At 49.6% G+C, this 14,962-nt stretch overlaps 1 protein-coding gene across 6 annotated transcripts in view; it reads left to right on the top strand.

The window, feature by feature from the left end:
• CDC45 (cell division cycle 45) overlaps positions 1–14,962 on the top strand; it is a 42,081-nt gene that overhangs the window by 17,067 nt on the left and 10,052 nt on the right. For all 6 annotated transcript variants that reach the window (XM_009234106.3, XM_054543100.2, XM_054543098.1 and 3 more), the window contains 7 exons: positions 387–435; positions 1,807–1,868; positions 3,510–3,560; positions 9,750–9,869; positions 11,785–11,916; positions 12,165–12,263; positions 12,921–13,082. In XM_009234106.3, coding sequence (XP_009232381.1) covers positions 387–435; positions 1,807–1,868; positions 3,510–3,560; positions 9,750–9,869; positions 11,785–11,916; positions 12,165–12,263; positions 12,921–13,082 — 675 coding nt within the window. The remainder of the gene's footprint in view (positions 1–386; positions 436–1,806; positions 1,869–3,509; positions 3,561–9,749; positions 9,870–11,784; positions 11,917–12,164; positions 12,264–12,920; positions 13,083–14,962) is intronic.

The raw sequence follows: 14,962 nt of genomic DNA, 5'->3' as shown, positions 1-14,962 counted from the left end.
ATTGCTTGAGCCCAGGAGTTTGAGACCAACCTGGACAACATAGTGAGACTTTGTCTCTATTAAAATTTTTTTTTTTAATTAGCTGGGTGTAGTGGCACATGCCTGTAGCCCCATCTACTTAGGAGGCTGAGTTAGGAGGATCACTTGAGCCCAGGATGTCAAGGCTGCTGTGAGCTGTGATCACACCACTGCACTTCAGCCTGGGAGACAGAGCAAGAACCTGTCTCAACAAAAAAGAAAAAACCAAGAGTCAATATGTGAAAACAAATAGTACCATGATTTAATTTGCATTTCACTGAATACTGTCAAGTTTAGCATTTTTCCAAAATATTTGGCTTCCTGTACTGCTACTTCCTGTTGAAGACCTGCATTTTATGTCATTACAGAAGAGACATCCTCTTTGACTACGAGCAGTATGAATATCATGGGACATCGGTAAGTATGAATAGGTGGAACTCACTATAAAGTTCTGACTCCAGGGGTCACTGTCCTCAAATGTGAAGAAGAAACATAGATTTTAGAGCCACAAAAGCCTGGTTTGAATCTGAGCTCCATGTCTTCCCCCTGTGTGACCTTGGACAGGTATTGTAAGCTCTCTGAGCCTCAAACACCTCCTCCTCTGTAAAGAGAATAATCCTCATTTCAGAGGTAATTATTAAGATGGTCGTTTGCACCCAATAGGTGATCAAAGAAGAGCAGCGTTTATTTTTGTTCATCATCAAAAATACAGAATGAGTTTGTACCAGTCTCTGTGCGAGAAGATAAAACGCTATAGACTTACAGTGGCCCATCAGTGTGTGTCTTTTACAAAACAGAATTTAGTGTAGAAAACCTACTATGTCGATAGTGTTGAGCAGAGCTCAAGGCCTTAAGGAGCCCTAGAAAATAAGTTTCAATGAAACATCCTGTATTTAGTCTTAGAATTTAATACTGGGACCTTGAACTCTAAGCACTGTATTTCCAGTGTCCCTTTTATTGTCAAGGTTCCATTGTCCTTTGAAGGATCATCCTTTTGCTGTCTCTGCTCAGTCCTTGCAAATGGAAAATTCTAAGCAGTTGGTGGGGAGGGTGCTGATGCTCGCTTAGAGAAGATACCTCTCTCCGGATATATGGGGCCAGTTCCCTTGGAAATTCTCTCCCTGGAGGAAGCCCGCATCTCAAGGCAAAGGGGATCTTAGGGTCTTCTGGTCAGACACCAGTCTTCCTCAAGGTCTTTTACCAAATAGAGACCCTCTGCTTACGGGAGTTAAATGCTCCGATGTGGACAGCCCTGTTGGAAAGACCCTCCTCACAAGAGGTGCTGAGGCCTCTCCCTCTTTAATATTCAAATAATTGGACCCAGGGCTCTGCCTCACCTGGCCTTCCTGGGAATGTGTTTGAGGACGCCAGCCAAGCAGGAGGAGTGTGTGGATGCAGAGCCAGGCAAATGATGGGGTCTCCTGGCCTTCGGGATTCAGTGCCTGCCTTGGGCATCACTGAGGAACACAGGGAGATGCAAAGAGGCCCCAGCCAGTGCTGCACCTGGGCTACCCCTACCAAGTGAATTCTTCCCTTGCTACAGGATAAAGTATACAGACAGTAATGATTTTAGCTAGCAAAGGAGTTACTTTCAGTCCTCCTCTTCTCAGTTCAGCGTGTACTCATCCCACATGTCGGGCTGGAATCCACCCACATGCCCTGGCCAGGCAGACCCTCCATCCGCAGGGGTTTGCCAGGGCCTTTCTGGCTCAAGTCCAGTCTGGCTGCATGGCCCAGCCCCAGCACGTGCCCCTCCCATGAGCCTTAGACTTCTCTGCTTCCTTACAGTCAGCCATGGTGATGTTTGAGCTGGCTTGGATGCTGTCCAAGGACCTGAATGACATGCTGTGGTACGTAGCCCGTGCGGCAGCTGTGTGGGAGTGTTTGTTGTCTTGGTCAGTGCCACATAAGCAGCTCTGTCCTCCCACAGGGAGGGCGCTTCCCTTGTCCCCACCAGGAGTGTCAGATGCAGCCCCTTTCTGGGAATGTGTGTGATTTTGGTCTTTTTCCTAACTGAAGCTCTGGGAGCTTCACACAAACATGGGACTTGGAGTGTCGGAGAATGCAGAGGAAGAGAATACAGTACAGCTTCACCCTCCCCACTCCTGCTGCTCAGCCTGTACTCAGTAAATTCAAGTGACAGGAGGAGTGTGAGGTTTGAAGGAGGCAGCCCTTGCAGTGGCTCACATCCTTAATCCTACGTCCATAATCCCAGTACTTTGGGAGGCCAAGACAGGAGCATCACTTGAGTGCAGGAGTTTGAGAGTAGCCTGGGCAATGAAGTGAAACCCGGTCTCAAAAAAAAAATTGGCTGGGCATGGTGGCTCACCCCTGTAATCCCAGCACTTTTGGAAGGTCAGGAATTCGAGACCAGCCTGGCCAACATGGTAAAACCCTGTCTCTACCAAAAATAGAAAAAAAAAATTAGCCGGGTGTGGTGGTGGGTGCCCATAATCCTAGCTACTCAGGAGGCTGAGGTAGGAGAATCTCTTGAATCCGGAAGGCAGAGATAGTGAGCCGAGACTGCGCCATTCCACTCCAGCTTGGGCGACAAGAATGAAACTCTGTCTCAAGAATTAGCCAAGTGTCGTAGTGTGTACCTGTAGTCCAAGCTACTCAGGAGGCTGAGGTAGGAAGATTTCCTGAACCCAGAAGTTCAGGGCTGCAATGAGCTACAATTGTGCCATCGTACTCCAGCCTGGGTGACAGAGCGAGATGTGTCTGCAGAAAAGGAGGCAGCTCTTGCTAGGCATCCTTGCAGTCCTGGCACACGGTGACAAAACCATCCGTGTAGGAAGAACCATCCCTCCTCTGAGTCTGCTGTGCGGGCTGCACCTGGCATGACAGCATAGTGGGCTCACTCTTGCCGTGGGCTGGCCATCATGCTGGGGAAGCCAGGCCTTGCCTGGGTTTCAGGTAAAAGATGAGCCTGAAGATGGGAGCCTTGAAGGCTCACCAGAGGCCTAAACACTGCTACTCTACATCCTGCTACTTTAAGCTGCAGGATGAGTAGATGTGAACACAACTAGGGCCCCCTGTGCTGGGGGCATGTGACATGAGGGGCTCAGAGAGACGAAGTGATGCCAGGGTCACCAACAGCTCAGCACAGGCCTCTGCCATGATACTGCATCAACTCCACTCCGAGTGTTGGGGTCAGGAGTGCAGGACAAGAGCAGAGCGTGGCCTGGGAGTGGGCAGGAGTGCTGGCTCCTGTTATAGCTACCATGGCTGTCCTGGGAGGTTTTCCTCCTCTGAGTACCTAAAGCTCCCACAGTGGCAGACACTGCACTGTGAGGCCCCAGTTACTCTTCTAACCTCTCCACCTCAAGAAGAGAGGCCACCTGACTGAGGCAAGCCAGGGTCTGGCCCCACTGGTAAGACATTCCCCAGAGTGCTGAGCTTGGGCCCGTTCCATCATCTCACTCCATCCCCCAGGCCTCATTGAGCCCAGGTGGGCTATAGGCCGGCTTCACTGCCTTCTCTTCCTCCAGGTGGGCCATCGTTGGACTGACGGACCAGTGGGTGCAAGACAAGATCACTCAGTAAGGACACACTCCCTTGCCTTTCAGGGTCAGCCCTGTGCTGTGGCCAGGTGCACAGCCTGACCATAGCGACTAAGTTTTTAGCAGGGTCCCTGTAGGGTCCTATTGAGAAATGAGGGCTGGCCCTCCTCCTTGGGCCCACGCATTTGTCACTGAGGAAGGGCTAACTGAGTACCCGCCGAGTGACTGTGGCCTTGTGTGGCCTCTTCATCTGGCAGGTAGAGCCAGCCTCCCCAGTTCTCTCCCAGTGCCCTGCTTGTGCTGGGTGCTACCGGCAGGGCCAGGCTTAGAGGCAGGTGCTGAGGTGTGGCCCTTGCAGTAGGTGGGGGGCTGGGGGAAGACAACACAGGAGCAGGTTGGGGGCAGGATGAGAGCCCCTAGTGAGGACCCTGAGTATCTTACCAAGCAGTAGGGGTTTGACCCCAAAGGTAAGGGGAAGGCTCCAGAGGATTTTAAGGGGTCTGGTGTGAAGCAGAACCCCTTTTGCCCTCAGTGGTGGGCTCCCCATCTGATAGACTGACGGTGAGCTGCAAGGCTGCCTCAGAATGCAGATGCTGCAGGGCGAAGTAGGGGTTGGCTTCTTCTTTCATTCCTGCTAATGCACGAAGTGGCCCATCCTTCTCTAGTGGCCATCAGGCAGAATCTCTTAGGGATTGGCATGGACCTAGACCCCAACATGCTGGTCCTCTTCTAGGGGACCCATGTAGATGTCCCCAAGCTGTCACCTGGCACAGCCCTAGGCACAGCCTCCAATTGGGTGCTGGTCTCCTCATGCAGTTTGAATAGGCCCCATGCCACTATTTCCTGCCTCCCCAGCCCTGCCCCTGTCTGGATCCTGCAATAAGGCCCACAAGGCAGGAGAAGCCCAAGTTTCAGGCCTGGAGCTACTGCCTGGACAGGTCACCTTGGCACAGCCCACTGCCCTGTTGGGCCTGAGTCCTTTCCTGTGTTAAGAGTAGCATGGAATTTGTGCACAGATAATGTGGGGGCTAGAAACACCATGGTGCATGCACTGATAGGCACTGTTCCTGGTCTGTAGCAGTCTCTCAGGTGAGGCCCCCATGGTCACTGTCCTGGTTGGTGGCCCTTTGGAACCCAGAGTGGGGTCTTCCTGCTCTCATTGTGCTCAGTGGCACTTCCTGTACAGGATCTGTACCTGAAACTGTCCCTATAAACTTTACAAAATTAATGAGGGCAGGGGGAGGGGAGAAATGAAAATGAACCCAGCTCGCAGCACATCAGCATCAGTCACTAGGTCGGCGTGCTCTCTGACTGCTTCCTCATAGCTGCTTGGTGTCTTATTGCCTCCGAAACATGTAGACCCTGTCACAAGATTGTAGTTCCCCTAACTGCTCCGTAGATCACAACTTGAACCTTAGGAAACGCTGTTTTCCCTTTGAGGTATTTCTTTGGGTCCCACATACTGTTGGAGCTACTGACTTAGCTGCTCCGAAGGACCCCACGAGGAGCTGACTAAACCAAGAGTGCAGTTTGTACACCCTGATGACTTCATCCCCCTTGCCCCACCAGTCAACTATCCCAATTTTCCAGCCCTCCACAGTCTCCCTAAAAGCCCCAGCCCAGAACTCCTTAGGGAGATGGATTGAAGGTCTCCTCCCATCTCCTTACTCGGTGCCCTGCCATCATGAAACTCTTCCTCTGCTGCAAACTCTGCTGTCTCAGTGTAACAAGTCTGTTACTGCACAGCAGACATATGGACCTCCTGGTCCTATAACATTTTGGAGGCCGGGCGTGATGGCTCACCCCTGTAATCCCAGCACTTTGGGAGGCAGAGGTGAGTGGATCACCTGAGGTCAGGAGTTCAAGACCAGCCTGGCCAATATGGTGAAACACCGTCTCTACTAAAAATAGAAAAATTAGCTAAGCATGATGGCACACACCTGTACTGTAGTCCCAGCTACTTGGGAGGGTGAGACAGAAGAATCGCTTGAACCCAGGAGGCAGAGGCTGCAGCGAGCCGAGATTGTGCCACTGCATTCCAGTTTGGGCAACAGAACAAGACTCCGTCTCAAAAAAAACCAAACCAAAACAAACAAAAAATTATGGCGAGCCTACCTGAAGCCCCTTATGGTTATTTGCCTGCGGCTAGGTGCCCCTTCGCTGTTCGGTGGGCAGGACCCAGAGACAAGCCCAAGTGGCCACTGGGCTCCATTGAAATATGGGCTGTTGCTGGTGCCCTGCCTGTTGACGGAGCAGTGTCAGCCTTCGGTGCATGAACTGCTCGCAGCAAAGACAGTTTCTGGTTTTGAAAGGCATTAGGAAAGTTTTCTCCATGCAACCGGCACCCCTTTCTCTTCTGATTTGCTGGCCTCCTTGGAGGTCTTGTGGCCTCCTCAGAATCTTGTGGCATATTATAACCCTTTCTTAACTGGGAATGACCCAGACACCCAACAAGCATCTAAAATAATTTTAGGATTTTAAGCTACATAGAACGTTTGCCTACAAGCATTCATACAATTTACATTTCATGCATTTTTTAAGTTTGCCTGGATTACTTATGAAAACTGAAATATTAGACAAAACTAGTCATCATTTCAAATTATTTTATTGTTAACCTTTTTTTTTTTGAAATGGGGTCTTGCTCTGTCTTACAGGCTGGTGTGCGTTGGCATGAATGTAACTCACTGCAGTTTTGACCTCCTGGGATCAAGCAATCCTACCACCTTAGCCTCCCATGTAGCTGGGACTACAGGCGTGTGTCACCATACCTGGCTAATTTTTTTGATTTTTTTGTAGAGATGGGGTCTTACTTTGTTGCCCAGGCTGGTCTCAAACTCCTAGGCTCAAGCAGTCCTCCCTCCTCAGCTTCCCAAAGTGCTGGGATTACAGATGTGAGTTGCCACTGCCACGCCTGGCCTTCTTAATCATTTTTATAGCCTGGGACCATCAGATGTTCACCTAAGAACCTTAGAGTTAAATGCATGTGTATTTTTGCTGACAACTCAGAAGATTCAGCTGTTATCATTAAACCAACAATATTCATCTTATTTGTCAAAAAATCATACAAAGATCATTCTGGTTTTGGTTAGTTTTATAGTCTTAAAACCTTTTATGCAAAGTCTTGACACCCTAAATATCCAGTAGAGACAAATATAAAATCGTTCAGTCAGTAAACTCAGAAAAAAGATGTATGCTGATTGTTTTGAAGACGTTTCTATTTTTATTTTACCAATAATTTTAAAGCCAGCTTATTTACTAGAGATCATTTAAGTCACATGAAGTTGAAAAATATTTGAACTTATTTACTTTGTTTATGAGCACTCATTTATTTATAAGCCAATTTGGTACCATGTAGACACAACATATAACACAACACGTACATACATCTAAATTTATTCTAACCCACATACACACACATACAAAGGTACAGCTTTTACTGCAGAACTCTACCCATGAGACAGCAGTACAAACTCACCAGTTTATAAAAGAGGGCTGGATCCAAATTATTTCTGACAAAATTGGAACCATTCACATAAATAAACTTTGTTTATCCCAATAGGTAATTCAGTGAAGGCTGTGAACTAAAATTTTGAATAAAGCAGTTTCTATAGCAGTTTGATTTTAGAAACTTACCCTTTCTTTTTTTCTCCAGTTTCAAGTTTTCAATGATTACATTTTAGCTATAACTGGCTGAGCTGTATAAGCAAAACAAAATCTCCAAGTAGCTCTGAATGAGTGATACCATAAACAATGAGTCTTATCTCAATACCAGTAGCTTAATAATACCAGGTTCAAAGCAGACAGAAAAGAGACAGGGGTGATGGCTCATGCCTGTAATCCCAGCACTTTGTAGGGTGTGGGAGGATTGCAGGAATCCAACCTAGGTAACATAGAACCCCTCTCTATAAAAAGAAAAAAAAATCAGCTAATCAGCTGGGCATGGTGGTGCATGCCTGTGGTCCCAGCTACTTGGGAGGCTGAAGTGGGAAGATTACTTGAACCCGGGAGTTCAAAGCTGCAGTGAGCTATGATTGTGCCACTATCCTCCAGCCTGGGCAACAGAGTGAGACCCTGTTTTAAAAAAAGAAAGCAGGCAGAAACTTTCTCATAGTTTTTCCACAGGAATTTCTTCTTTTAGTGGGTAAGTTACCCACTGCACTAACCTGATGAAGATGTACGTCTCTTGTCTTCCCAGTTTCACAAGATGCAGCCCAGTGCCCAGCTTGGAGTAACCAAATCAATATTTCTTATTCCAGCTGAGACGATATACACACAACAAAAATGCAGACACTAATCATTCCACTCCGCGCCCAGATTTGACGTGGCGAGGCTCACACTTGCCCCTGTCAGCCCCCAGCACCTTTGATCTACTCAAAGTTGGGAGGAATTACCTCCAACCAGGAGTTCAGCGGGTGGTCTCTGGGCAACATGAAAAAGTATATTGTCAACCTGAGTTAGGCCTGCTGAGCTGCTGCTAGCAATTCCTTCAGGGATCCCTTTCACAAACATAAACATACATAACAAGACAAAGACAAACCAAAGGCCTTCTGAAATCAAGTTCCAAATTTCAGAAGTCAAGAGGATTTCTCCCAAGCAGTGCTCTTTGGTCTCCTTCCAATGCAGAGGAAGTCCCCTCAAATGAAGCCCTTCCTATTACTAGGGAGGGTCGACAAGACCTCAGAAGAGGCCACAGGACCTCCAAAGAGGCCAGCAAATCAGAGGAAAAAGGGGTGCTGGTTGCATGGAGAAAACTTACCTAAGATGCCTTTCAAAACCAGAAACTTGCTTTGCTGCAAGCAGTCTATGCACCAGAGGTTGACATTGCCCTGTCAACAAGCAGGGCACGGGGGGCAGCCCATAGTTCAATGGAATCCAGTGGCCGCTTGGGCTTTGGGCTTGTCTCTGGGTCCTTCCCACTGAACAGCAAAGGCGCACCAAGCCACTGGCAAGCAAATGCCCACAAAAGGCTCGAGGCTAGACTCACCATAATGTGTTATAGGACCAGCAGGTTTGTATGCCTGCTGTGTAGTAACAGACTTGTTACACTGAGACAGCAGAGTTTCATGATTGCAGAGTTTCATGATTGCAGGGCACCGAGTGAGAAGATGGGAGGAGACCCTCAAATCCATCTCCTTGAGGAGTTCTGGCCTGGGCTTTTTTTGTTTTGTTTGTTTGTTTGTTTTTGAGACGGAGTTTTGCTCTTGTTGCCCAAGCTGCAGTGCAATGGCGCTATCTCGGCTCATTGCAACCTCCGCCTCCCAGATTCAAGTGATTCTCCTGCCTCACCCTCCCAAGTAGCTAGGATTACCAGTATGCACCACCACGCCCGGCTAATTTTGTATTTGTAGTAGAGACGGGGTTTCTCCATGTTGGTCAGGCTGGTCTCAAATTCCTGCCCTCAGGTGATCTGCCCACCTCGGCCTCCCAAAGTGCTGGGATTACAGGTATGAGCCACTGTGCCCAGCCTGGGCTGGGGCCTTTAAGGGGACTGGAGGGTGAGGGGCTGGAAAATTGGGATAGTTGATTGGTGGGGCAAGGGGGATGAAATCATCAGGGTGTACAAACTGCACTCTTGGTTTAGTCAGCTCCTCGTGGGGTCCTTCGGAGCATCTGAGTCAGTAGCTCCATCAGTATACAGGACCCAAAGGAATATCTCAAAGGGAAAACAGCATTTCCTAAGGTTCAAGTTGTGATCTACGGAGCAGTTAGGGGAACTACAATCTTGTGACAGGGTCTACATGTTTCGGAGGCAATAGACACCACGCAGCTATGAGGAAACAGTCAGAGAGCACACCGACCTAGTGACCGATGCTGATGTGCTGCGAGCGGGGCTCATTTTCATTTCTTTCCTCCCCCTGCCCTCATTAATTTTGTAAAGTTTATAGGGAACATTTCACCCACTCTGCTGTGGATCCCTGTCACTTACGGAGTCTTTCATCTTGGCTGTGTGGGCTGTGGCCTCTGCGGTGCCCATTCTCAGGAGATGTGAGACCCATGAGGACCGGAGGTGGGCAAGGCTAGAGACCACACCCCCCTGCTCCATCCAATCATGTTTTCCTGGGCGCTTGGTTTCTATGCAGGCTGCATGTCCTTAGTGCCTGCATGGGAACAGCTCCTGTGGTGAGCAGGCCCCTGAGGAAGGCCTTGAGCGGGAATGGAGCCTAGGCTCAGGCTGCCTGGTAAGAGCTGGAGGGAACCAGCCGAGGCTTGTGCTGCTTTTTTTTCCAGAATGAAATACGTGACTGATGTTGGTGTCCTGCAGCGCCACGTTTCCCGCCACAACCACCGGAATGAGGATGAGGAGAACACCCTCTCCGTGGACTGCACACGGATCTCCTTTGAGTATGAGTATCCTTGTGGCCCAGCCTGAGGGGCACAGGCAGCACCCCCACCTCCAGGGTTCTGCTCAGCGGGCCTTGTTTGCTTTGTCACCCTCTGTGGGTTCTGGCCACATCCCCAGGAGGGAAAGCAGGTGGGGCAGGAAGTTTTGGGGGAAGGGGCTGTGGTGTGCTACCCCAGCTCATCTGTGTGGCTTTGGCTTCTAAATGCCAGAGCTGAGTTTGGAAGTATCACGCTTCTCCAGCACATCCCTGTAAAGTGCTTATTGTGGGCCTGGCTCTGGACATGGTAGCAATGCTGGCAGTGGTTCTTGCAGTCAGGAAAGAAGGGAGCTGCCATGTGATCACACAGGGTGATGTGTCTTTGAGAAGCACATGGGACATTGGTGGAGTGCTCAGGAAAGATGATGGGGAGACCACATCTCACACAGTCTCAGCCACACTCAGTGTGGCAGCTGCTGTACTGAGCACGGAGGGGCTGGGGGACTGGCTGGGGTCAGGTGTCAGGAGGCCAGAGCAAGCCTTGTGAGCCAAGGGCAGCGGGAGGCTGTGGAGTGACCAGAGTTTGAGTCAGGGTTTTTAAAACGTCCCTTGGCTGCCCAGTAGAGGTAGGTTGGGGGCAAGGAGATGGTCACTGCTTTCCAAGGCCACACAATAGTGGCTCGGCCCAGACTGCAGCAGTGGCTGTGAGCAGTCAGATAGCATGATGTCAGGGATGGAGCTGCCCTGTCTCTGCACTGTGATGGCTGGGAAGGAGGAAGAGTGAGTGTGGACACGTCAGTAGTCAGGTGGCCATCAGAGCCTGGGGAGCGGGGTGGAGCTGGCTGAACTCCTGGGGAGGGGAGCCGCTGTGCACAGGAGCCGGTCCCATCATGTGCATGGCAGGGTGGGCTCACTTACCCAGGGACCATGGGAGTGTGTGACTGAGACAGGAAGGAGGGAGTCAGGGAGCTGAGGACGCCGGGGCTTGAGGAAGCTGCTGGAGTGTTGGCATGGAGCATGGTGGTCTGAAGGCCTGGGAGTCCCCAGGAGTTGGGAGGGGCAGTGGTGGGAACTGAGCATGCCGAGGAAGCAGGCAGGACTAGGCTCTCATCTTGTAGAGGGGAAATCCACCGTGGGGGACAGTCCACACTCACAGCTGCGCTCACGGTGCCAGGGGCAGTGATGGATATGTTTAAGAAAAGGGCTGAGGAGGTCGGGCGCAGTGGCTCATGCCTGTAATCCCAGCACTGTGGGAGGCCAAGGCGAGTGGATCACGAGGTCAGGAGATCGAGACCAGCCTGGCTAACACGGTGAAACCTCGTCTCTAGGAAAAATACAAAAAATTAGCCAGGTGTGGTGGCGGGCGCCTATAGTCCCAGCTATTCGGCAGGCTGAGGCAGGAGAATGGCGTGAACCCAGAAGGTGGAGCTTGCAGCGAGCCAAGATCGCGCCACTGCACTCCAGCCTGGGCGACAGAGCGAGACTCCGTCTCAAAAAAAAAGGGCTGAGGATGGGGGCGCTTTGTGGATGGGGTCCCAATGGAGGGCTCTCCAGAGGAATGGGTTGTAGGGAGGGCTGGGCTAGGTGGAGCAGGAGGTGCAGGACAACAAGCTGGTGATGCCCAGCGTCCTACGTCATGTGTGGCCATGACTGCTGCATGTGACCACAGCACCTGGACTCTGCAGACCCCTATGCTCCAGATTCTCTGCCTGTCAGACAGGGATGGCGGTCTATGCCTGTCACTTCACAGGCTCTGTATGGGTCAGCTTAAGCTAAGAAGGTCAAAGGGCTCCAGGTCACCCTTGGGATACCTGGTTTTGCAGGCAGGCCTGGTGAGGAAGGGCCCTGCCATCAGAGTGGTCCACCTGCTGGAGTTACGAGAGTTGGGCTGTGTGCTCAGGGCGGCCAGTGGGTGCTTGCATGCTCCTTGACTGCAGGCCCAGCCTCCGCCTGGCGCTCTACCAGCACTGGTCCCTCCATGACAGCCTGTGCAACACCAGCTATACTGCAGCCAGGTTCAAGCTGTGGTCTGTGCACGGACAGAAGCGGCTCCAGGAGTTCCTTGCAGACATGGGGTGAGTGACTGCCTGGGCCTCTGCAGCGCCAGCCCTGGCCACCCCCAAGGGAAAAGCCCCTCTGCTTTGTTGTGACCAACTTAGTTATAAAATGCAGCCTGTTCTGCCATAAGCTCCTTGCCCTAGATCCCAGAATATCCTCCGAATGCTGGTGCGCGGACATCCTTGCTTGCCCTTGGTTTGGGTTTCTTTCCACCCTGTCGGTGCGTGGTGACCTCACTCATGTAGCTTGGGCTTGCTCTTTCCAGTCTTCCCCTGAAGCAGGTGAAGCAGAAGTTCCAGGCCATGGACATCTCCTTGAAGGAGAATTTGCGGGAAATGATTGAAGAGTCTGCAAATAAATTTGGGTAAACATATTTTTCTGAATTTAGCTTCATTACATCCAGATTCATTAAAGTGAAGGGTTCTACTTTAACTGTGCTCCTAAAATAATGCAAAAAAAAACAATGTGCTCCTAAAATAATGCAAAAAAAACAACAACCCAAGAATGTACAAATGAGTGTTGTCTGAGTCTGGCCATTCCTGAAGTCTTGAGTTCTTTTTGGGTTAAAAATAGGACTTCTTCAAGCTTGTGAGGATCCTAGGATCCTTGGATCCTAGGGCTGCTGTGGGACCTGTGAGGTCGACCCCAGTCTGTTTCACTGGAGACAGCAAATGGGCCACAGGGCCAGGTTCAGATGAACTCTGCCCGACCAAGTCCATGGGCACTCCTGGAGGCCCCTGGCTTCTCCCACCCCAGTCAGCTGGCATGCTAAGGTGTGGGAGAGGACCCCACACACCCCCTAAGCCAGCCATAAAGCTGTTGACAAGAAGGCACCCGGCCACTCTGGGCTGCAGGGCTGGTATGTCTGGACGTTCTGACCTGCCTTATCCTCTGAGCAGCATGGCTGTTCTGGAAGCATTGGCTTGGGCCTGTGAGGGACATTAGCACATCTGTTGGCCTGCCTGGCAGTGAGAGCTTGCCCACAATTTGAGGGTGACAGTTGTGTTTGCTCCCATGACAGGATGAAGGACATGCGCGTGCAGACTTTCAGCATTCATTTTGGGTTCAAGCACAAGTTCCTGGCCAGCGACGTGGTCTTTGCCACCATGTCTTTGATGGAGAGCCCTGAGAAGGATGGCTCAGGGACAGATCACTTCATCCAGGCTCTGGACAGCCTCTCCAGGTAGCAGGAGGGCTGTGGGTTTGCCTCATGGGGCCACCACTGTTTCTCACACTGCCCAGGGAGGTCAGTTACGGGGACCCCAGGGCTGTGGGAGTGACTGTGTCCTGCAGAAACTGCTTGGATGAACTGGAATCACAGTGCCAGTGTGGCATGCACCTGACACATTACCTGCCCCACTTCAGTATTTGTCACTTTCTCTTGAGTCTTTTTTGGCTTTTTTTTCTTTTTGATTTTTAAAATTTTCTCTTTTTTTACCTTTTGTATCTGTTAACAAAAGGCATTATTTGTTATGTATATTCGTTCTTGTGTTTAATCTTATAGTTGTCATTTCTCAATTTTTTAATTTTCCAATTCTTTCTTATCTCACTTCCTGAGATGTCCTATATTTTTCCATGTCTTTTTGCTTGTTTTGAAATGGAATGTGACAATTTGTGTCTTTTTTTTAGCATGTCTGTCTAGTGTCAGACTAAAGACATCAGAGAAAAATATCTCCAAATGCGTTGAATTTATTTGGGAATTAGAAAAGAGGATTATAGTGTCTGCGATGCACAGCTATGGCAAGCCAAATATGCATCCAAAGAGAGGAGGCTAAGGGGAAGCTTTTATTGGCAAAAGGAGAAGTTCACGTAAGCTAGCTTGGAAACAATTCATTGGTTTCAGAGACTCAAAGCCAGAGTTGGCGTCAGTTCATTGGTGAAGATGCATTACTGGGCAAGTGTTATATTTTAAGAGCATCTTATCTGAATTGTTGCAGTCCTAAAGAAGGGATTTCTTGTGGGGTTATTTAGAAAGTCTTTGAGTCTTTATTCCAGACATGCAAGCAGGAGCTCTCCTTGGTGCTTTCCCAGCTTTAATTTGTTTGGGCCTGACAAAAAGTGATTTCATCCTGGGATCTGCAACTTTCACATTAGTGTACTTTCATTGTCCAGAGAGGTGTTATTGTGTCCCTTATTCTCTTTTTTTCTAATAGTGACTTTGAGGGGATTTGACTTTGCTACTTCTCTCGTGCTCTTTATAAATTTCATTTCCCTGACTTTTTAGGAGGAGGAGGCATGATTCGGACAGCTTTTCTGGCTTCACAGAGCTGCCACTTCTGTTGCTTTTGTGCAGTGGTAAAGATGCATATGTATATATGGGGGCCTGCTTTCTGGGATTTCCTGGTTCTGCTCCCAAACACACTTTTTTTCCACCGCTTTATTGAGATACAATTTGCATGCCATACAAATCACCCATTTAAAGTGTACAATGTGATGGCTTTTATTTATTTTATTTTTATTTTTTTAGAGACAGGGTCTCGCTCTGTTGCCCAGGCTGGAATGCAGTGGCATCATAGCTCACAGCAGCCTTGACCTCCCAGTCTCAAGCAATCTTCCTACCTCAGCCTCTTGAGTAGCTGGGACGACAGGTGCATGCCACCACGCCTTGCTAATTTTTAAAATTTTTGTAAAGATGTGGTATCACTATGTGGACCACACTGGTCTCAAATTCCTAGGCTCAAGCAATCCTTTCACCTCAGCCTCCCAAAGTGCTGGGAGGAGCAGGCATGAGCCACTGTGCCCAGCCTGCAATGACTTTTAGTAGGTTGCAGTTAGGTTTTGCAAGGTTGTGCAGTAATCACCACTATCTAATTTTAGAGCATTTTCATTGCCCCAGAGAGATCCTCCCAGCCTCTGGCAACCACCAATCTCCCTTTTGTCTTTATGAATTGGCTGTTCTGAGCATTTCATACAAATGGGATCATATAAGATAATGGTTTTTTGTGACTGGGTTCTTCACTTAGCATCATATTTGCAAGGCTCATCTATATTGTAGGATATATGGGGATTATATGTCTTTTCCCCTGTCCGCCACCTGAGACAGAGTCTCACTCTCACCCAGGC

The sequence above is a fragment of the Pongo abelii genome, chromosome 23 (assembly GCF_028885655.2).
Source record: "Pongo abelii isolate AG06213 chromosome 23, NHGRI_mPonAbe1-v2.0_pri, whole genome shotgun sequence".
Taxonomy (NCBI): Eukaryota; Metazoa; Chordata; class Mammalia; order Primates; family Hominidae; genus Pongo; species Pongo abelii.
The sequence above is the reverse complement of the archived record's forward strand: the minus strand, read 5'-3'. Positions and strand labels throughout refer to the sequence as shown.